At 34.3% G+C, this 23,542-nt stretch overlaps 1 protein-coding gene across 1 annotated transcript; it reads left to right on the plus strand.

The window, feature by feature from the left end:
- The first annotated feature begins 4,846 nt into the window (after nucleotides 1-4,846).
- On the plus strand, nucleotides 4,847-6,807 carry LOC131166777 (tropinone reductase-like 1). Its single transcript, XM_058125350.1, has 2 exons — nucleotides 4,847-4,986; nucleotides 5,888-6,807. The coding sequence occupies exons 1-2, from the start codon at nucleotides 4,940-4,942 to the stop codon at nucleotides 6,672-6,674; spliced, it is 834 nt and encodes a 277-aa protein (XP_057981333.1). The 5' UTR covers nucleotides 4,847-4,939; the 3' UTR covers nucleotides 6,675-6,807.
- The last annotated feature ends 16,735 nt before the right edge of the window (nucleotides 6,808-23,542 follow it).

The raw sequence follows: 23,542 nt of genomic DNA on the forward strand, positions 1-23,542 counted from the left end.
TTAATATTTATTTTAAGTTTAAAAATTATTTAAAAAATAGATAATTTTTTATTTTTTAGAAATTTTTTCTAAAATAAATTAACAAGATATGCAGTGCATTTTTACTTTTTTGCTCAACCAAAAAAAAAGTGATTCCTTAAACTTTTTAGCCATATGAATGTAAAAAAGAAGTGGTGTACAAAAAAAAATTTTTTTATTATTATTATTTGTCTAACAATAGGAACTCCAAAAAACATCAAATCATAATGAGGGCAACCTAGTAATTTCATACCATCAAAGTTGCCCTTCCAACCCTACCTCTTGGAATCTGGACTTTTTGTGGCAGCATTAGCAACCGCCACCTGCCTCTACCAACTCGCTAGGACTAGCAGGTAAGAGCAGATAATTAATGGTGAAGCAAGTAAGCAGAGTTTTTTTCCAAATTTTCCTTTTTAAAAATATATATATTAAATAATATTTTTTTTGAGAAAATAATTTTTAGAATAACTCTGATGTAATCTAAGTAACGAGATTTGTCACGTATCATTTCGAGAATTATTTAAAAGAAAAAAATATTATTTAATATACATTTTTTTAAAAGAATAATTTGAGAAAAAACATAGACGATGAATGCTGGAGAGTAACTGTATCTATACATGAGTACAGACTGGAAATGCAAATGCATTCATGCACCAAGTTCCGAAGCACCATTGAATTTGTACACGTTCTGGGCTGCAGGGGTTGGGGGGTGACGTATCTTTGTAGATTTGCAGAGATAGCTTACCTTAGCTTTGGCGGCAGCTGCATCCTGCGGGTAGCTGGTTATGCCCTATGCTATGCCCTATTGCCTGATGCCACACACACTGCACCTATTATTATTACTATTATGTTTTTAGGATTGCAGACTGCAGAGGTGTGGACCAACCCCCAGCTGGTCATCATGAAGGCTTTATAAATGATAATTTATATATAATATATATTACATAAATTTTAAAAATAACATTAATATTATGATATCATTATTAATATTTTTATTATATATTGATATACCTCAAATATATCACTTATCATAAATTCAAAGGAGACTAGAGCCCAGCATTGATGAGGGCAGTTACCACTTAAGTCAACTGTTCAGGCAGAGCAATTGACGCCAGCTCCATGATGATTAGAGCAATCTACGCCAACGTTATAACAACTGGAGTCATTCACGTTTGCGCCATAATTCGCTAATAAATGACACATCACCTTTGGGTCAAACTCCATCACTATAAATGGGGATTCAGAGAAGAGGTTAAGGTATCTCGTTCTAAACTCTACTTTACTGTTGCATAAAAAACCTCTCAAGTCAATCCCTGACTTACGCATCGGAGCGATCCCCCGGAGTACACCTCGGGTCCTCCAAGCCTTGCTTATTTATCTCCTTTCAGGTGGTCGTGATCAGGGATCGTGAAGGTCATTCAATTTTTGGCTGCAACATATATAATAATATTATAGCATATAAAATTAATACTTGTTTAATTATATATATATATATATATAAATTATTTTTCTTTCACTCAATTTACATGTAACCAAATATTTTTTTAATAAAAAATTTATTTAAAAATTGAAGCTCAAGTTGTGAGCATGGATGATATTTCTTAAGGTATTAAAATTTAAAATACCTCTAAAAAGTACATAAATAAATAAATAAATAAATAAGGCCCTATAAGCAACCAAATACGAGGCAAGGCCTCCAAATCACTCATGATTCAGCATGATCTTAGAGTTTTTTCCCAATTTATCATTTTTTTAAAAAAGATATATTAAATAATACATTTCTCGAAAAAATAATTTCCACAATAACCATGACGTAATAAAAAAATAGAACTTAAAAAACATGTAAATCTAAAAATCAAAGCACATATTTAAACGCTTCATACTTGCACAATTACGATCTCCTACTCGAAATGCACTTTTTATTTTTAATTTGTAAAATATGATAATAAAATTAAGTGTTCATTCAGCATTCATTTTATTTTTTTAATCCAAAATTTCTTTCGCTCATTTAGGTCCAATTTAAAATAAAAATATGAATGAAGGAAAAGGAAAAGAAATAAAATAAAAGTATTTTAACATGAATAAAATTTTAAATTTACAAATTATTAATATTTTATTTTTATAATTTTAAAATAAAATATTAATAATGATATCATAATATTAATATTATTTTTAAAATTTATGTAATATATATTATATATAAATTATCATATATAAAGTCTTCATGAAACTAGCTGGGGGTTGGTCCACACCTTTGCAGTTTGTAACCCTCAAAGCTATCTCCTGCAAATCTGCAAAGATACGTCACCCCCCAACCCCTGCAGCCCATGATGCTTCGGAACTTGGTGCATGAATGCATTTGCATTTCCGGTCTGTACTCGTGTATAGATACTATATCCCTCTCTTTACTCTCAAGCACTCATCCTACGTGTTTTTTTCCCAAATTATCTTTTTTTTTTTTAAATATATATCAAATAATATCTTTTTTTTTAAAATAATTTCCGAAATGACATATGACAAATCTCGCTACTCCAAGTAGTGAGATTACGTCAGGATTATTTTGAGAATTATTTTCCTGAGAAAGGTATTATTTAATATTTTTTTTAAAAAAAAAAGATAATTTGGGAAAAAACTCCAAGTAAGCAACCGGGAATGAGCTGCTTCTGAGTTTTTTCCTGTTTTATCCCTTTTTTTTTTAAATATATTAAATAATATATTTTTTGAGAAAATATTTCTTGGAATAACTCTAACGTAATCTCGCTACCGAGATTTAAGCAAATCTCGCTATTTGAAGTAGGGAGATTTGCTACAAGTCATTTCCATAAAAAAATTTTATTTAATATATTTTTTAAAAAAATGATAAATTGGGAAATAAATTATTCTACGTAATAAATTATTTCCTAATTTATTAGGTAGGAGAATTTTTTAAAATATATATTTTTATATTAAATATAAAGATAAATATATATATATATATATATATATTTTTGAACAAATCTCAAAATTTTAAAATATATATTTTTATATTTTTCACTAAATCTAAAAAATACTATCTTCTGTCTAAAATTTTAAATTAAAGCGATTCACATATTATTTTGGATACCACAATTTAATTTTTAAAAGTTGCTACCAAATGATCCTAGTTTGAATGTCTTGCTGATAATTAGACGGAATTATATTTAATAAATAATAAATTAACAAAATGTAAAGAGAATTATTTAGAGTTTGAAATGGTTTTTATTTACCGTCCCGCGACAAATCTCCAAAATCGTCACCAGTTTTCTCTCCTCTCTAGAAAATCGTAGCTAATTTTTCTCCTTTCTCAGCCAAAAATCAATTTTTTCCAATTTCTTTTATTTATTATATTTTCGGGTATTTACACCCAATTTTATATCTTTTTTATATGTATATTCAAAATATTTTTTAAAAAAAGCTACATTTTTATAGCTTTTTAAAATTTTAAATATTAGAAAATAAAAAATATCTTTCACAACTAAGCGAGTCTTTAACATTTTTTTTTTCTCATCTCTTATAATAAAGATAATCCATCTTTACTTTGAATAATAAATGTATACATAATTATCATATCTTAATCTTCTCTCATTTATTTTTATTAATTGAACAAAACAATAAGTGGAAACACCTAAGTAGTCTTAGAAAGTGTATCCCACATAATAATAATAATAATCCACAAATAAATACATTAATTACACAAATCTTTGACTTAAGAATATTTAACCTCAAAAAAGTCAACACACTTTTTTTTTTGGTCTCTTAAAAAGAATTAACTTTTTCCTTTGATTATTTCTATTCATCGATCATAAAAAATCAATTAATAATTAAAATAAAAAATTATATTTGGGAATTTGAATTCGAGAGTCAAATTTAAATTTGGGTAAAATTATAAAAAAAATATTTATTTTTTGTACAAATACATAAAAATCATATTCATAATTTAAATTTCAAACTCTAAATATATATTATTATTTTTAAATATTTTTTAAAAATGAATAATATTTTTAAATGTTATAATTTCTGTCCCTTTAACAAACTGTCAGTACATATATATAGATATGTTGTGTCAATAATGTTTGTTATGTCAAACTCTAAATAATATTTGTTGTGTCAATATATATATATTAATTTCAGGTACAATTAAAATTGATAATTTAAAATAAAGTTCAAATTTTCAATTTATTATACAATAAAGTTTTTAATATATTTTTTAAAAAAAAATGATAAATTGGGAAATAAATTATTTTGCGTGATAAATTATTTCCTGATTTATCATTTTTTAGAAAAATATATTAAATAATTTTTTATGAAAATGACACGTGGCAAATCTCGCTACTTCAAATAGCGAGATTTGCTTAAATCTCGCTACTCAAAGTAGGGAGATTACGTCAGGGTTATTTCGGTAAATATTTTCTCAGAAAATATATTATTTAATATATTTAAAAAAAAGAGGGATAAAATGGGAAAAAACTCGACCTAGCTAGGGTAGACATGCACTGCGATTGACAAGTTTATTATGTTTATCATTTTTTTTAAAAAAATATCTTAACTAATAATTTTTTAAGAAAATAATTTTTGAAGTGACACGTGGCAAATCTCGCAAGATTGCATCAGAGTCATTCCGGAAAATACTTCTCAGAATGAGATATTATTTAATATATTTTTTTTAAAAAAAGTTAAAACTGGAAAAAAACTCCATATATAGAACTTCATTTATAACTTCATTTTAACAACTACTCGTGATGACAGCAGCCGCTGTCACAATATTGATCACTTCAAATTGACGACTGTACCTGCATGCATCTTCCCCAGTACTATATATACCACTTCAAGAGGAAGATAAAAGTAAACCCACTGCAAACGCTCCTCTCCTTTGCCTGCAGCTTTTCAAATTTTACAGGAGAAGATGAGTAGTGCTGCACCTGCTTCTCTTGAAGCACCCACTGCCAGAAGGTGCGCCATGTTTTCAAACTGCTCCTTTGCTAGCTAAATGTTGGTTTCGACTCTTTTACTATGTATATTAATCATTACGTGGTATAAATTTACAGCTGCTCTTTTGTTCACCTCTGGTTACTAGCGTAGGTGTATATATATATATATATATATATATATATATATATATATATATATATATATATAGATAACATCGAAGCCCCAACCAAACTTTTCAGACTATTAAAAAGCCCTTTTGTCTTGACTACATATTTCCCGGGCCCCTCCGTGATCGCTGTGTTCAAGTTTAGATGTCAAATTTATTTGATTTATACAAAACTCAATGCAAAATTATTATATTAACTTTCATTTAAATTTAAACAAGTTCACATCCTAAAGTATATAATCTAATTTCTTTTTAATTTATTGTGGTAGTGAACTAATTAAATAACAAAATAATTGCCTTAGAATTGGCTCTAATGAGCATGAATAGACTCTAAATATCTTGATAATAGGTTTTGAATTTAATTTTATATGGAGGTGAATATTTCGCTAACCTAAAAATATTTGAAATGCTTAAATTCTCTTTCTCCAGTTTGACATGATCTCAAAGTCCAAAGTGCTTGTTAAAATGTTTTGAGTCTGAAGTTCCAAAATTACCAATATATATATTGATTTTTTAAGGATGTGTGAATGAGAGGTGTCATCTCTAATAAATTAGTCGGGGATTTTTATTCACACCTCTTGGTGCCACCTACATGAATCCGAAAGGCTTCTTCTAATTTGAGTTCCAGGTTATGTATATATATAGGAAATAAGCCCATCCTTTCATATCCTCTTAACTATTGAGAACCACGGGACACTACATTTTGAGAAGCGTAACACGTTTTGTTTACATGCTTTTTCCTTTTTGTTAATTTAGATTGGAAGGCAAGGTGGCAATAATAACTGGCGGCGCAAGCGGGATCGGAGCAAGCGCCTTGCACCTGTTTTCGCAAAACGGTGCGAAGGTGATAATCGCCGATATCCAAGATGAAATTGGCCAAGCCATCGCCGACAAGCTTGGCAAAAACGGCTCCTACATCCACTGCGACGTCTCCGACGAAGACGACGTCCGCAACTTGGTCGACACCGCCATTTCCACCCACGGACACCTCGACATAATGTACAGCAACGCCGGCGTGCTCGACCGCCACCTCGGCAGCATCATCGACACCACCAAATCCGACTTGGAACGCGTTCTCAGCGTGAACTTGATCGGCTCGTTCCTCGTCGCAAAACACGCCGCTAGGGTCATGATCCCTCAGGGCAAGGGCTGCATCCTGTTCACCTCCAGCGCATGCACGTCCATCGCCGGCATCTCGACTCACGCCTACGCGGCGTCCAAGTACGGGATTTGGGGGCTGGCGCGGAACCTGGCGGCGGAGGTGGGGCGGTTTGGGATACGGGTGAACTGCGTGTCGCCGTATGCAGTAATGACGGGGATCGCCAGCGCGGGGATGAGCGAGGCGGAGGTGGCGAAGGTGGAAGCGGTGTTGAGCGAGGCGGGGAATTTGAAAGGGGAAGTGCTGAAGGCGGAGGGGGTGGCGCAGGCGGCGCTGTATTTGGCTAGCGATGAGGCGTACTATGTGAGTGGAATGAACTTGGTGGTGGATGGAGGGTTTAGCGTGGTGAATCCTTCCATGCAGAAGGCTTTCAATTTGGTTTAGTCAGTAATCGTGGTACTGTTCATGATGATGTATGTTGTTTGACTACCTTCGTGTCGACTGCCGTCTCTACTGGAAATAAATGGTTTCGTGTTGTCAGTTAATTGCACTATAATTAATATATAGTGTTCAAATATGGTTTCGTGTTCTCAGTTATTTCTCTACTGGAAATAAATGGTTTCGTGTTTGGCTTATATTTGAAGAATTGACACAAAATGAAATTACAGAGAGGTCTGAATCGGGTTAAGAACTTCAACCGTCACACGCTAGTGTTTGAAATAGAAAGAGAGATTCAAAGCAAGAGATTTCTTCAACTAAACAACTTGTATTAATCTTTTCCAATTTTCCCTCCCCGAACATAAGGGTCGGAGTCCCCTTAAATAGACAAGCCATCGCTAATGGATAAGCACATACTTGCTTTCTCAAAAGCAGATGCCTGATATAAAGTAAAAGTAAACGTCTCCTTTAGTAAAAGTAACTTTAATAAAAGCGGAGGACAGCACATAGCTCGCTGACTCTGACTCATCCTTTACTACAAAACAAAATGCCGACAAAACTTTAATAAAGCAAACAACTTTAATGAAAGCTACTTTTGACTTTATACACAGGATATGACTCGCCGAATCGTCCTTTCTGCGAGGCCTGGGATATGACACGTTCCTGGACAGGTGTCTGGATATGACCTTCTTGAGTAGCCCGCTCAGTCTGGCCTGGGATATGATGATCTTCTGGACTATCATCTGATCTGTACACTTGGCAAAGATCTCATCCTTCTTCAGAGATCTTTTAGGGCACTAATGATTTCTTCATCGTGCTCCTTCTTTGATAGCTCCGCCAGAACTATCTGCAGATCGCTCTTCATGGCTTGGGTTGAAGGAAGATGCTGCTCCCAATCTTTCATCTGACTAATTACAGTTCTTGCATTAATCGCAAATTCTGCTAAACTAGCTTCTTCGAATTTCTGGAGAAATTTTCCTTCAATGGAAATCAGAATTTCATGATCTGAGAAGAAAATACAGTTCGATGTCATCCTGGTTTCTAACAAATAAATTCCCCAAAGATTCTGGACCAAATCATAGAATTTTCTATGCTTTTGAAAATCCTCCCAATCTGGATCCTCTTCATAAAAATCTGAAACGGTTCCTTCCTTCCAATCTTCTGGAAAAAGATTCCAGAACAAGACTTTTCCTATTTTTAACTCAATTGGTTCGATATAAGCCGTCCACCAAATCCGTCCTGGATGGGTGAAATTTAGCACATATTTCACCATGGCTGGTAAAAAATTGAAAGCTTGTCCTATTTTGCTGAAACAAAAAAACTGGATTTCTCCCGTTCTCAAAGCCTTCTGAACTGCAATAAGAAGCTCTGGTTTGATATTTCTGGGAATGTGTAACTTCGGAATACACAGTCCACTCTTCATCCAAAACTGCTTCAATTCAGGATATTCTGAAATACTCACTATGGCTCTGGTAGTGAAATTGTATTTCTTAAGCTGAATGTCCATCTCCACCTTAAGCTTTATCTGCTGGTGAATAAGCTCGGATGTACTTTCCCTGTTAATGACTATGAAATATTCTGAAACAATGGATTCAAATTCTTCCAAAGTTTCTACCAATCCCCGAAGATATAGTGAAAAGGGCGTATTTGCTGAAGTTGCTGGATTATTAATTATCCCTTCTAGCAAAACCCTTTTTCTTTTTGAAATTTATGGAGTTCTTAACAGAAAATCTTCAAGAACTAAATCAATATCGACTACTTCGACTTCAGCTATTTCCTTATCCTTTCTGGTTTCTGGAAAACTTCTATTGATTGTGATCTCTTCATGTTTCTGTTATTTTTCTTCTCTCCCTTTCCTGGATCTAGGATTCCGGGTACACTAAGTGCTGTAGTGACCAAACTGGTTACAAACAAAGCACTGAATGTGGCTTTTGTTATTGGGTCTCTCATCCCTTCTGGATGAACTCCCTTTCTTCATTTGTTCCTGAACTGGAACTGGGCATCCTCTTTTCTGAGAAACAGTTTTGCTACTTTCTTCTTCCTTTCTGGATTTGAAAGTTAACTGCCTTTGTTTGTCAACAAATCTGGCAACCGGGCAATTTGCCACCTTATGCCTTTCTTAACAAATTGGGCATCTGATATGGCTGCTACTGCTGCTGCTACTGCTCGCCATCTCTTCTGCAAGAATTTAAGTATTTGGTTAGAGTATCAGCAATAATATTATCTTTTCCCTTAATATGTTCTACATTAAAGGAATAATATTGTAACTCATTCCTCCACCTAACCAATCTTGCTTGAGTGCATCGTTTTAACCTAATTCCCATGAAATGCTTTACATAGGAACTATCTGTTCTAACGATAAATGGTTTACCCAAGAAAAGTTCATTGGCCCTAATTCCTTTAAGGATTGCCAATAATTCTTTTTCATGAACTAGGTAATTAAACTCTGCTCCATTAAAACATCCACTCCAGTATCTGCTGAGATGTTCTGTTTTATCGATCTTCCTGATCTTTAAAACACACCCCCATGCTCTCTCTGAAGCATCGGTTTCCATAATTATATCTAATTCTGTTCCGTCTGAATATTCTAATTTTGGCAAATTTCTGACTTCCTTTTTTAAGGCCTTAACCACTTCAGTATCCTCCGAAGTCCAATTCCAAGGATTTTTAACTGAAATCTTTTTCTGAATTGGTGCTGCCTTTTTTGCCAAATTCTTTATGAATTTTCTAATGTAATTCAACACTCTTAGAAAGCATTGACATTGCCTTCTATCTGTGAATTCATCAGGAAATTCGCATAGCCTCTCTGCTATGTGTGGTTGAAGCTCCTCTTCATTATCTCGAATTTTTAAACCTAAAAATTCTATCTGAGGTTTCATCCAAATGGTTTTTCTTTCTGAAAGAACCATTCCTTCTTTTCTGAACACTTGCGCCACCTGCTTCAGATGTTCCAGATGATCCTTAGTATTTTTACTAAATACTAGAACATCATCGATGTAAACTGCAACAAATCCAGTCATTCCTCCAAACGCTCTGTCCATTCTTCTCTGGAAAATGCCTGAGGCATTCTTCAGTCCAAATGGCATTACTAGCCATTCGAAAAGTCCAATGGGCGTTGTGAAGGCTGTAAGAGCTACTGCTCTTTCTTTGACCTTTATTTGCCAGTACCCTGATTTGAGATCGAATTAAGAAATACAATTTCACTACCAGAGCGATAGTGAGTATTTCAGAATATCCTGAATTGAAGCAGTTTTGGATGAAGAGCGGACTGTGTCCTAATATCAGTATTTCTCAATGGAGGAGAAATATGGTATTATGATCAGCATAAGAGATAGAGAACAAGGGTCACTTTTCTATCAGAAGGCTTCATTAAAATCAAACATAAGATTTTATGAGAATTTAATAGCAGAAGTTTGGAGAGAGAAATACTTCAAACTAGAAACTACTAAAGCCAATTTTGAATCCGATCCTATTGTGATAGATCTAAAAAGAGTTAAGAAAGGTCTAGAATCACAACTAATAGAGATTGAAAGGCATATTAGCCTTTATCAATCTAGAATTAGGCAGTGTGCGTGGCAGTTAGAACAACTCCACAAAATGCTAGGATCAGAATCAGACGGCCAAAATCTCATTCATCTTAAAAAATGAAGGATAGTCAGTCCATCACGAACAAAATTAGAGAAATAATGAAAAGTTATGAGGACAAAATAAGATCTCTCAGCAGAGAAGAAGATACATCTCAAATCAAAAGTAGTATGTCAAGAAGATATACTGCTAAAGACTATGAAGATGCACAGGAACAGGAGGTTCAGAGTGCTCTCAGAGACATTGATGAGACAAAGGTTTTGTCAGATATAACTAATGATATCCAGAATGCTCAGGACGAGTTGGATAAGCTTCTTCATCGTGAGAAATGGATAGAAAATGAAGTCTCAGAGATTCAGAAAAGAATCAATAGAAGGCTTAATGAGGTAGAAGACCTCAAGGCTAAGAAATTAGTCAATGCCGAGAAAATCCTTACAAGAACCAGTAGAGGTTCAGTAAGAGGTGGAACTGCAAAAGCAGGACCATCAGGTTTCAGGGAAACAGTAAGTTTTCTAGAAGTTTCATCTTGGGATGCTAAGCCAGTATGGCAGCCCCTAAGAATGGAACCGCACCCGTGGGAGCGAAAGAAGTTATCTTTCAAGGAAATGCTCCAGACCACGGACAAACAGCAGGAATCTATTTTAAATTACCTAGGAAGAATTCAGGAGGAATTCAGACCAAGGATGAGAGTTCCAGAGGGAGTACCCCAGAACGGAACCATCCTTAGACTTAATTACGAGAAGGATCCCGCAGTTGCAATTGATGATTGGGCTATGGATATTAGATATCATATCCTTAGCAGAGGAATTGAATCTTGGTCGGTGGAGCAAGCATATAAATTTGCAATAGCCACACTAAGAGGAAATGCTGAAGATTTTTGGGAGATACTTTAAAGGAACTTAGACGTGAGTACCATCATTATTAACACCATCAAAACTCCAGATGAAGTGATCGCTATCATAGTTGATTTCCTCAAACAGGAGTTTGTAGGATATTCGCTAGTTGATAAAGTGGACGAGCTAGTTGAGAAGGCCAGGATAGCTCTCACAAAGATTCAAATTTGTGGCATGTGTTACTTTGAGGAGTTTCTTTGTGAATACCAGTATTGGTATTACAAGCTTGGACCACAAGATCAAGCGTATGCAAAAGAAGTCTTAATCAATAAATTACCAGGCAGTTGGCCAGAAGTGGTAAAACAAGCTGTTAAGCAAAGACTAGAGAGAGATACAGAAGTATCAGATACTCTCGGAGTCAGAGCAGAAATAGTAAGACAAATGATAAGACTTTATTGTATGCAGAGGCATATGTTTTAGGATATAAGAAACATGTCTTACATGAATTCAGACTGTTGCGCCAAGATAAGTGGGGTAGCAGGAAGATACGGATGTAACCAGAGACCAACTAAATACTCAGAAAGAGTAAAAACTAGTTGTGTAGATGGAGTTTGCCATAAGAAGACCAAAGTATCCAAAGTCAAAGGAAAGACTTGGAAGAGATTTAGGAAGAGAAAGAGCTCTAGAAAAGGGCAGAAAAACCCAGAAAAAAGATATCTTAGACCCAGTAGGGTAAGAGAAGATGTCAAGGAATCATTCAAAAAGAAATACGGATGATATCCCAAATGTCCACAAGGAAAATCCTTGGAAAATTGTGACTGTTGTTGGTTTTGTGGCAAGAAGGGCCATAAGGCTAATAACTGTCCAGAAGCAGAGAAAAGGAAGGGTAGCCTCAAAAGAATTTTGATGGAGAACACTTCAGAACTGCTTTATGAACCGATTTGGGGTGAGGAAATAGACTCAGATGATGAAAGTGTTTATTCTATTTTCTCAGAATATTTCGAATCAGAAGAAGAAGAAGATTCAGAGGATGAATCTCCTTATGATCTCAAGCTAAGTCAGTTAAGACTAGCTATGATAAGAGCAGCACCAGAACTAGTCTCTCTAGGAGGAGAAGAAGAAGATCTAGTGCAGAATGCAGAAACTGAAATTCCTTCAGAAAGTAGGGATTGTCAAGAATGGAGAATGCCTCGAGCCATTTAGGCTGAAGCATACCAGACCATATGGATACCTTACAAAGAGACAGTAAAGGTAATAGAGAAAGTGGTAACAGCAGAAGTATCCAGTACGGATGCAGGGACATTTATAGTTCCATTGTTAACCACACAAGAAGTTCAAAGAGCAACGGATAAGAAGGAAAGATATGTCCACTTTGGATCATCCAGGTTGGAATTGATCCCTTAGTAAGAAAAGGACAAGATCTTCCTATCCTCATTGCAGTTATGGATGGAAGTATTGGAAATTTTGGTAGATCCTTGCTAAGAGGAGCAAGAGCTAACTTGCATTCAGGAGCAACCTGGATAAAAGTTATACCAGATTTACATGTTGACCTCCAAGATAAGAGTGTGGAGAAAACTCTACAAATTAGAGTTAATACGCGTGACTGGCAGAATATGTTAAAATGTAGCCCAGACAGGAGGTGCATTAGAATTATTGCCAGATTATATTTAAAGTTCTTAACATGGGGAAACCAGCACTCAGAAGAGGAGTTAGTAGATTCACTCAACTCTTCGAGACAAATCAAGCGGACTTAGTCAGAGGATTACAGCTTGAAGTTGTGAATCCAAGAGCACTAAGCTGGCCTCAGATTTAGGTAACCCCAAGAATAGAAGAAAGATTGAGAAATATTTTGCCAAAGTCAGTAAGACAAGAGGCAAATAGAATAATCATCACAAAACCTCTAAGTGATTATACTCCCAGTAGAGCGAGTATATCTAGAGAAGAGGATATTAATTCAGAAATTAGGTCAGAAGGATCTGGACCATCTGAATTAAGACCATCAAGCAGTAGAAGGGTAGTTGGTCAGAGAACCATAAGAATCCCTATCTATGCAGATGAAGAGGAAGACCAGTCTCATATAGCATATATGAGAGCATCCATTTTTAGCTCCAAATTTGAAGATTGGGCAACACTGGTTAGCATTTCTATCGGGAAGGTAGAATGCACAGCCCTTATTGACACTGGATGTACATAGTCTAGTACCAGGATTAGATTTCCAGAAGTAACTTGGGAATCAAAAAAGTTCAATGTTATAATCAGCAATGGTACTACTCTCCAGATAGGAGAAGTTGCCAGAAATGTTAAAATAAGGATGAATGACAAAGAATATGAGGAGCAAATTCTTGGCCTAATTCCAGAATTACCAGATGATTTCATTTTGGGAAACATATTCCTTAAGAGATATCAGCCGTTTATGATATTCTCAAAGGGAATTATCCTAGATAATCATTTTATTCCGAAACTCTCAGAAACTACTGTAAAGAATTACAAATTAGTAGAAGAAGAAAAATCGGAAGAGAAATCTAATTATCAAGAGAAACTTGATAATTGGAAGAACTTGATATCAGGAAGTATTCTAAAAATGGATCAGTTGTCTGAAGAAGAGGAAAGTAATCTTGAGGAAATCAAGAAGATGCTTTCAGAAAATTGGTCGGAGAATCCGCAGGCATTATGGCAGAAAGCCATGCTAGAAGTTGATATTGTGCTTAAAAATCCCGATACAGTTATCAGAAGTAAAGGGATTAGTTATCCAAATGAAATGATAAAAGAAAAGAAGGAATGGTTCTTTCAAAAAGAAAAACCATTTGGATGCAACCTCAGATAGAATTTTTAGGTTTAAAAATTCGAGGTAATGAAGAGGAACTTCAACCACATTTAGCAGAAAGGCTACATGAATTTCCTGATGAATTCACAGATAGAAGGCAGTGTCAATGCTTTCTAGGAGTACTGAATTACATTATAAAATTCGTAAAGAATTTGGCAGAGAAAGTAGCACCAATTCAAAAAAAAGGTTTTAGTAAAGAATCCTTGGAATTGGACTTCAGAGGATACTGAAGTTGTAAAGACCATGAAAAAGGAAGCCAGAAATTTGCCAAAATTAGAATATCCAGACAGAACAGAATTAGATATAATTCTGGAAACCGATGTTTCAGACAGAGCATGGGGGTGTGTTTTAAAGATCAGGAAGATCGATAAAACAGAACATCTCAGCAGATACTGGAGTAGATGTTTTAATGGAGCAGAGTTTAATTACCCAGTTCATGAAAAATAATTATTGGCAGTCCTTAAAGGAATTAGGGCCAATGAACTTTTCTTGGGTAAACCATTTATCGTTAGAACAGATAGTTCCTATGTAAAGCATTTCATGGGAATTAAGTTAAAACGATGCACTCAAGCAAGATTGGTTAGGTGGAGGAATGAGTTACAATATTATTCCTTTAATGTAGAATATATTAATGGAAAAGATAATATTATTGCTGATACTCTAACCAGATACTTAAATTCTTGCAGAAGAGATGGCGAGCAGTAGCAGCAGCAGAAGCAGCCATATCAGATGCCCAATTTGTCAAGAAAGGCATAAGGTGGCTGATTGCCCAATTGCTAGATTTGTTGACAAACAATGGCAGTTAACTTTCAAATCCAGGAAGGAAGAAGAAAGTAGCAAAACTGTTTCTTAGAAAAGAGGACGCCCAGTTCCAGTCCAGGAACAAATGAAGAAAGGGAGTTCATCTAGAAGGGATGAGAGACCCAGTAACAAAAGTCACATTCAGTGCTTTTTTTGTAACCAGTTCGGTCACTACAGCACTCAGTGTACCCATAATCCTAGATCTAGGAAAGGGAGAGGAGAAAAAATACAGAAAAATGAAGAGATCACAATCAATAGAAGTTTTCCAGAAACCAAAAAGGATAAGGAAACAGCTGAAGTCGAAGTAGTCGATATTGATTTGGTTCTTGAAGATTTTCTGTTAAGAACTCCAGAAATTTCAGAAAGAAAAAGGGTTTTGTTAGAAGGGATAATTAATAATCCAGCAACTCCAGCAAATACGCCCTTTTCACTATATCTTCGGGAAATAGTAGAAACTTTGGAAGATTTTGAATCCATTGTTTCAGAATATTTCATAGTCATTAACAGGGAAAGTACATCCGAGCTTATTCACCAACAGATAAAGCTTAAGGTGGAGATGGACATTCATCTTAAGAAATACAATTTCACTACCAGAGCGATAGTGAGTATTTCAGAATATCCTGAATTGAAGCAGTTTTGGATGAAGAGCGGACTGTGTATTCCGAAGTTACACATTCCTAGAAATATCAAACCAGAGCTTCTTATTGCAGTTCAGAAGGCTTTGAGAATGGGAGAAATCCAGTTTTTTTGGTTTCAGCAAAACAGGACAAGCTTTCAATTTTTTACCAGCCATGGTGAAATATGTGCTAAATTTCACCCATCCAGGACGGATTTGGTGGATAGCTTATATCGAACCAGTTGAGTTAAAAACTAGAAAAGTCTTGTTCAGGAATCTTTTTCCAGAAGATTGGAAGGAAGGAACCATTTTAGATTTTTATGAAGAGGATGTAGATTGGGAGGATTTTTAGAAGCATAGAAAATTCTATGATTTGGTCCAGAATCTTTGGGGAATTTATTTGTTAGAAGCCAGGATGGCATCAAACTGTATTTTCTTCTCAGATCATGAAATTTTGATTTCCATTGAAGGAAAGTTTCTCCAGAAATTTGAAGAAGCTAGTTTGGCAGAATTCGTGATTAATGCAAGAATTGTAATTAATCAGATGAAAGATTGGGAGCAACATCTTCCTTCAACCCAAGACATGAAGAGTGATCTGCAGATAGTTCTGGAAAAGCTATCAAAGAAGGAGCACGATGAAGAAATCATTAGTGCCCTAAAATTTCTCTGAAGAAGGATGAGATATTTGCCAAGTGTACAGACCAGATGATAGTCCAGAAGATCGTCATATCCCAGACCAGACTGAGCGGGCTACTCAAGAATGTCATATCCAGACACCTGTCCAACAACGTGTCATATCCCAGGCCTCGCAGAAAGGACGATTCGGCGAGTCATATCCTGTGTATAAAGTAAAAAGTAGCTTTCATTAAAGTTGTTTGCTTTATTAAAGTTTTGTCGGCATTTTGTTTTGTTGCGAAGGGATGAGTCAGCAAGTTATGTGTTGTCCTCCGCTTTTATTAAAGTTACCTTTACTTTATGTCAAAGTAGACGTTTGCTTTTACTTTATGCCAGGCATCTGCTTTTGAGAAAGCAAGTGTGTGCTTATCCATTAGCGATGGCTTGTCTATTAAAGGGGACTCCGACCCTTATGTTCGGAGAGGGAAAATTAGAAAAGATTAATACAAGTTGTTCAGTTCAAGAAATCTCTCGCTTTGAATCTCTCTTTCTATTCCAAACACTAGCGTGTGACGGTTGAAGTTCTAAGGAAGCCCGAGGAAGCTCGTTGGAGGAGAGCTCGTAGAGGTTCCACATAGACACCAAGCATACTAGTGGAATACGAAGGATTGCCTGTTACAGCTTCGTACAGGGTTGTAGAGAGAAATTAGGAAGAGGTAATAAACTTGTTATTAATTAATTTTCCTTTCCCCCTTGATCACTCTATTCTTAGTTCTGGGCAGTTTTTGAGTCCAGTAAGGATTCGCAAGAAATTGGTATCAGAGTACTCGAATTAAATATCGTAATAATCCAAACATAACATAAAGTATATTAAAGATAAAAAAGATAAAATAGTAACAAATAAGTGAGAGAGATAACAATTTTATTACTAACTTGAAATTTATATAAGGGATTTTGTTTTCTTAAGGCATTTAACCTCTTTCAATCTTGTTTATAGGAAAGATATCCAGAGATCATTTGGATTCCATTAGTAATGAGAATTCGGAATATCACACATTTACTCTATAGCGATTCAAAGAGGGTTTCATTTTTGGATGAAGTTATCCGACACGGTTCTTTTTATTTATTTTATCAATTTACTCAAGAGTTGGTTCAATGCATCTGTTTATTCGGAATCATGGGTAGATGTCACAGATGTTAAATCGATTTCTTTTCTCTCTCTGTCACTCTATCTTTGTTAGTGCCGTCTATAATGATACAATGATAATGATTGATAAATCAAAAACTTTCAATGGTATTTTTGGTTATTCTTGTATCTTTCAATTCAAGACAATACAGTATATATTTTGACTCTTAATGAACTATTATTACACAACTCCTTACATGTTATCTCACCTAAAAATAATTTATTAATTTTAAGTTTAAAAAAAAAAAAACTAATCTCTTCTAAATTTTGGTAAAAAGATAGAAACTTTCCATGGAGACAAGTCTTTCCTAAGGTTTACCAAAAAGACACATACTTTTTTTCTCAAAAAATTTATCTTTTTACAAAATATAAGGGAGGTTTGTATCTTTTTGACAAATTTCAGGGAGATTTTGAAATTTTTGAAACTTATGGAGAAGTCATTGTCTTTTTGCCAAACCTTAGAGGAGGTTTGTGTATTTTGCCTTCGATTTTATTCATCCAAATAAGAGAAATATCTTCAATGACTAGTTTTTTTTTCTTTTAATGGAATATGGGTTCTTAATTACAATCATAGAAAATCGAAGCAAACAATGTAAGTATTAATATATTATTTATAAGTACAATCTATAATTATTAAGTTTGAATTTGCAACAGAGCATGAATTGAAATAATATTGCAGTTGTACATAATATCTTGTGTACATTCAAAAACTTCTTCAACATAAAAGCATGATCATATTGTGGAATATTTCCAATTGTTAATTAGTCAATGAAGACAAAGACATTAGAAGACTCTAAAGAGGTTTAAGATTTGAGTATACTCAAATTGGAAAGAAAAAATGTCAAAGTGCAATCATCTTCTGTACACAAGTATTTCAAATCCTAAAAGAAAAAACAATGGACTGGTTAATTATAAAATAATCCAAGTATATACATTAGCAACATGTGATCAATGCCCATTCAATTTATTTTTTTCCAATACCATCAAATTTATCAAAAAGAGTACCTAACCATGTACATAAATAAAATAAAACTGTTACAACTAATTTACCATAACAAAATGGCCTATTTTGTGTTATAGAGTCAATCATACAAAAAAAGTTCACCAAACTCGGCATCAATAAAATTTTGATTTTTAGGATAAATGTGTGCGAAAAGTTGTTGAGGTTCTCTCATTGCGTGTTTGTAACAAAGAACTAAAGTGCACCAAAAGATTTCAATTTTTTTGCAATTCTTGATCCTCTTGTTTGAATCCGTTTTGTTTCTGCAATATATGTGTGTTAGATATATCCCAAAGGATATGTCTCACATGAATGACATAGGTCCCACATGAAGGATATGTGTCCCATGTGATAAGGGTTGGATTAAATGACTTGCTTTGAAAATGCATGTGAGATTAAATAGCCATGAAGTTGAAGAGACTCCTATAAATACAGCTGCTGTTATGGGAAGTAGCATAAGAGAGTTTATTTCCTCTGTATTTAAGGAAGTAAACTAGAAAGGAGAAAGATAGGATTGTCCTCTCTCTACCTTAGTTCTCTGTTCATCAGCTCAACTCCCATAAATCTATTGAAGGATAGAAAAGAGATCGGGTTGAAGCGAGAGAAACGATTCTAGCAGCGTTCTGCTCGGTTTGTATACAACATGAATGATCCCAGTATGTGTACGTTATGGTTTTTCTTTATTTTCAGCATTAAAGTTAACAAGAATATGTGAAGAACATGATAGTTAAAGGTCCTACAGCATATAAAGTTTCTTACGTGTGGTATCAGAACCAGTGTTAAAATTATCGTGTTCTTCCTTTTATGATAAAGATCGTTTTTATTAACCTTTTACGTTCTCGTTATTGTTTCGTATAAGAATTTGTATTCATGATATTTTCTAGAATCAAACTAAAAATTTGTATGATATATGATTCCTGAAAATTTATGTGATGTATGATAGATTTATGGGATTTTTGTTGGTCTGAAATATTATGTTCTGAACTGTGATTTTGCTGGCTGAACAAACTCATCGACATTTTTCCTGAAACCGTTGACGAATTGAGATATCGACAGCAATTTTTATGAACTTCATAAAAACCGTCGACAGTTTGTCTGAAGCACTCTGAAATCGTCGATAGTTTTCCCCTATACAGTGATACTAAAGTGGGTTGTTAAATAAAATGCATGCAAACTATTACAATTACTTGATTAAGAATGGAACACTCACATGTTTAATAATAGTAAATTGATAATGATGGTATGTTCTAGACTTATTTGTATCTAGAGAACAATTATGTTCATGCATGCATGAGCTGTCAAATTTTATATAAAAATAAGCAAGTAAAATTATTAAAGTGGGGAATTGGTTATCTGCTGTAAATTTGGACAATTTTTTTGCTGAGTAAGGTATCAATCAATGTTTGTTTTATGAAGGTATCAATCAATGTTTGTTTTATGGTAAGCATGTTGTCACCAAAGTGATATTGCTAAGAAAAGTTATAAACATTGAATTGAAATATGATTTTTGTAAAAATTATTATAAAATGATTATTTGATTATTATGGTTAACCCAAAGGTGCACCAACTTTCAAGTAATAATTGAATTAGTCAGGATAATTCAAAGAATGATAGTGAGATTGGGATGGATGCCCAAGGGTGACAAACCAATCGAACTTTAAAAGGTTATCAATTATGTCTAGGTAAATAAAAATAACCATTAAAAGTAAATGTTAGTATATTGCATAAGTTTATCCAAAGATTGAACGCAAATTACTAATGAAAGTATTTTTACTCAAAGCATTAATGAAGTGAGCATTTTTATTATTACTATTGCAAAGTCTATTCCTATTTCACTACATTCGCTAGCTTCTTCTGTTCCGATCTTTAATGGGACAAATTTCTCTAACTAGAATGAACAGATTCAGTTTCACCTTGGTGTTCTGAATCTGGACTTAACTCTACAAATAGATAAATCGGCTGCTATTATTGAAACAAGCAGTTCGGAGCAGCGAGCTTTGTATAAGTCATAGAAAAGGTCGAACAAATTAAGTATTATGTTCATACGGATGTGTATAGCAAACAATATTAAATCAACACTTCCTCAACTAGAAAATGCAAAAGAATATCTTAAAGTTGTGGAAGATCCATTTCGTTCAGTAGACAGATCCCTTGCAAAGAGGTTGATGGCTGAACTTACCACAATGAAGTTTTATGGTAGCCGAGGAATAAATGAGCATGTCATAGATATGACTAATCTAGATGCTAGACTTAAAACTTTGGGAATGAATGTTGATGAAAGCTTCCATATTCAGTTTAATCTGAATTCTCTACCTCCTCAGTATGGGCCTTTTCAGTTTCACCATAACGCTATTAAAGAAAAGTGGAATTTGAATGAATTGACAAGCATGTTAATTCAAGAAGAGGCAAGACTTATGTTGGCCTTACAAGGCTTAACATTATGTTTTGATGCTAACAAACAAGTGGAACTTAACATATTTAGTTGAATAATGATATTTCAGGATTTAAGAATGAGAATGCAAAGTAAAATGATCACAAAGATGAGTCAAAGCATGGATGCAAAGATGATATCTATTAAATCTTGAAGATCATGAGAGTGTTGATGTTAAAGAGAATGTGCTAAAAGCTTAAAACTGGAAGACAAGAGAGCCAAAGCAAAACAAAGCAAGAGAGTCAAAGAAAAGCAAAGAGAGAGAGCTCGAAAGACAAGTATGAAGATTCAAACACTTAGGATGTCTATAGTCATAAGAAGTCTTTATGTAAGTGTTTCATATTTTAAATATCTTTTGAAATATTTTTGAAGCTCATTAGGATGCAACAAAGACTTAGAAATCAATTTTTTAAAACCCTAGAAAATGTTTTTGACAAGTCACATTTAAGTCTTTCAAATAACAAAAGGTTTAAAAATAAAAAATGAAACTTTTTCAGAAAATGAAACTGGTCAGCTGACTGACCAGAACACACTTTATTTTCTCAGTCGACTGACAACCACCAAGAATGAATAGACCTGCTCAACCGAATGACAGTTTGAACTAGAACTAGTCAGTCGATTGACAACTTGGTGTGTCCAACTGACTGATCATTTTGAACGTGGTTGAGTCAGGTGACATACATTTTTCAAAATTTAATTTTTGGCAAACATAAAGGCCTCAGTTGTCTGTCCAGCCAACTGACTTTGTGAAATGAACTACCCAGTCGCCTGTCCAACTGACTAACTCCACAGGATTTTAATTTTTAAACTTTAATGGGAAAATTCTAAAAATTAGTTTTTTAAATATGAAAGTTATAAAAACTTGGTGGACACTCTAAGAAGCTTGGGGAACAAGGAAACTAATTCTAAAAATTCTATAAATACTCCTTTAACCCCAAGAAATTAATCACCAAGGCAATCACACAACATTCTTGTATTCAAACTCTCAATCTCTTTCAAAGTTCTCTATTGCTCACACTCCATCTGGGAGATATCTTTTGAATTGCTGCTGATTCACATGCCTACGGTTCTAATATTGAGTTTTCTCAATCACTAAAGAACCCTTGGTGATCTCTTTACTTGAGCTTCAATTCTATTTCGTCTTGATATTTAAATTCTTGAAGTACATAGTGCTGAATTTGTACTAATCTACTCTATTTTGAGAGTGTTCTTGTACGCAGCGTTTACTTCATATTTTTTTTTGTTTTTGGATGATTCAAGGTGTTTGGATCGTTGACCAAGTGTGGGGCATCACTTGGAGAGGTGCAGCTCTAACCTATTGAAGGACTGACCGAGTGAGGGATATCACTTGGAGAGGCGGTACTCTAGCCTATTGAAGGAGTGTGTAACGATGTTGTTCCACCTAGAAAGGAACTGGTTTAGTAGAATCCTTTGGTGGTTTACCAAAAGCGAGGACATAGGCTGAGGATAAGTTGAACCTCATAGAAGCCTGGTGTCACTCTCTTTCCCTTACTCTCTTTATTTTCAGCATATATAAATTGCATGGATGATTTAATTTCTTAATCATATATACTACATAATTTGGAAATTGAGTAAACTTAAGTTTAATTTTGATTTGGGATTGTGGAAACCAAAAAGGAGTACTTTGGTTAATCAATACTTTGCGGAAACCTCAAAGGGAGTACGTTGATCGGTTAACACCCAAAGATAAATTAACTAAGAGTTTATTTGAATTCTGAGTTGTTGGGAATTTGAGTTGTGGTTAGTATTGAAGAAATAAATTTCATTCTCTACAGGGCTTGAATCAAATTTGCAGGGCTACAAACAAGAAAATATCTTGAATTCTTGAAAAGCTAAAAATTGTCAAAAGGTTATCTTGATTGGGTATTTGTGGATTAAATACTTTGATTGTTGAATGGTTGGTTGATTGTTTAAGTTTTATTTACTTGTGTTGTGTTGAATACTTTATTTGTTGGTTTGTGGATTGAATAAGTAAATAAGCTTTTGCTAAATAAGTAAACACTTTGCTGTGTGATTGCTAAATCAACAAGAGGGTAAAAATCTTAAAAATAATTAAAATAAATTTTAATGACCTAATTCACTCTCCCCCCTCTTGGGACTACACCTAGGTTTTCGACTTAAACAACAAGGACTACATTCAATTAATGTCATGAGTCATGCAGAGCAGTTGGAAATAAAAGAAAGAAATCAAAGAAAGGTTTAAAGAAAGATCCATTGAAGGTAGTAGGTACTTCTTATCGCAATGAGACTCGTAAGAAGAAACATAATGATCCAAAGTGTAATGAACCGAAAAATAATGGTATTTAAATAATGAAGAGAGATGAAAACGGGAATAGGAAAAATGCAGTAGTAGACTTCATCGATGAAGGGAAGAGTTCGTTGAAAAATTTCCTCTTAACCTCATCGACGAGGTGATGTGGCTCGTTGACAAAGTCCATGGTATAAATAGTGCAAACCTTGGATTTTTACACAAAAAAAAATCAGAAAATTTCCTCTCTCTCTCTCTCTCTCCAGTTTCTCTCTCCTCTCTCTTCGATTTCGGCTCCGACGTTCGCCGGATCAACGATCTGAGGCCACGACGACGCTCCTGGAGAAGTTCTCTCAAAGTCTGCCGGAGCGAATTGTTGGTGAGGTAGAGTTGGAATTCATCCCTGGGTAAGACTTTTTATGTAAAATTTGGTCTTTCCATAGTTATAGAAAATGTTGTATATGAAGAAATACTGAAATTTAGTTCTGAGAGTTTTCATTTTTAGGGTATTGATCGGGGAACCCTACAAGCGCAGGACCGGTATACTTAGGGAGTTTCTTCTCAGTGTTAGGTAAGGGAATAAACTAAAGAAGTTATTTTCCATACAAATTATTATTATTTATTAGCAAATTAATTTTCAGGAAAACATGTATTATATTTGTATATTATTGAGGAGATGCATATTTGGGAAAATACTGCTATTATGTTGAAATA

This window comes from Malania oleifera, chromosome 1, assembly GCF_029873635.1.
Source record: "Malania oleifera isolate guangnan ecotype guangnan chromosome 1, ASM2987363v1, whole genome shotgun sequence".
In the NCBI taxonomy this organism is placed as follows: Eukaryota; Viridiplantae; Streptophyta; class Magnoliopsida; order Santalales; family Ximeniaceae; genus Malania; species Malania oleifera.